At 38.0% G+C, this 821-nt stretch overlaps 1 protein-coding gene across 1 annotated transcript in view; it reads right to left on the bottom strand.

The window, feature by feature from the left end:
- Positions 1-614: 614 nt before the first annotated feature.
- The window catches only part of LOC103608800 (receptor tyrosine-protein kinase erbB-4-like), a gene marked incomplete at its 3' end in the record, with an annotated part of 62,313 nt that continues 62,106 nt past the window's right edge, over positions 615-821 (bottom strand). The window contains exon 6 of the mRNA XM_008593194.1: positions 615-737. Coding sequence (XP_008591416.1) covers positions 615-737 — 123 coding nt within the window. The remainder of the gene's footprint in view (positions 738-821) is intronic.

Below are 821 nucleotides of genomic sequence, written 5' to 3' on the forward strand. Positions count from 1 at the left end.
CCTTTTCTCCTATTAAATCTTAATTTTGCATATGAAGTCACTTCATTAGTTTGTGCATAAAGATGAGCACATTAAAACTGTGGAAATTACCTACAAAATCATATATGTAATGATGCAGGCAAAAAATGCTTTAGGACCTCGTCCTATCCTAGTTACATCAGCACATTTGTGTGGATTCTAAAGAGAGCAGCTAGCAGAGTCCTGATGGGGAGGCTTTTGGACAAAAGAGAAGAAAAGAAGAGCAAGGGATTATGGCACATTGCCCAAGGAAAATGGGATGGGGCTGGGTATTTTGAATAAGGATGGAAATTTGCCAAGGAAAAAATGATACTGAAAGGGGCTCAGAAGGGCGTCAAGGGAAAGCCCTATACTTGGCTTTGTACCAATGTTTCCTGCCTTTTTCTCAAGACTGTATCCATACCTGCTTGTTCAGTAAAAATTAATGAACTCATTTGTGCAGCAACTTCGCAATACTATAAAGGTCCTCCTCTCTGAATATTAAAAGGAAATTAGGTTGGCTAAAGTAATAACTCAGGTTCTTATTTTTTTAAAGTCTGAGACAAAACCTAAAATAACTGACAGTATGTGTTTGTTTTGTTTTGTTTTTTACTTACTTTATAAACGGTTCCAAAAGCTCCCGAGCCAAGGACTTTTACCCTCTTGAGCTCAGTTTCTTTCAAAATACGAAGTTGAGCTTGATTAGGTGCAGTGCCGCTGGGGGTTAAGGGTTCTACCAACTGTAACGCAAAAAAGAATAAGTTTATACAACTTTCAATCCAATAACCAGTCCTGTCTCCTGGTTTTTTCTCACACATGCAAAA

The sequence above is a fragment of the Galeopterus variegatus genome, unplaced genomic scaffold (assembly GCF_000696425.1).
Source record: "Galeopterus variegatus unplaced genomic scaffold, G_variegatus-3.0.2 Scaffold8864, whole genome shotgun sequence".
NCBI lineage: Eukaryota > Metazoa > Chordata > Mammalia > Dermoptera > Cynocephalidae > Galeopterus > Galeopterus variegatus.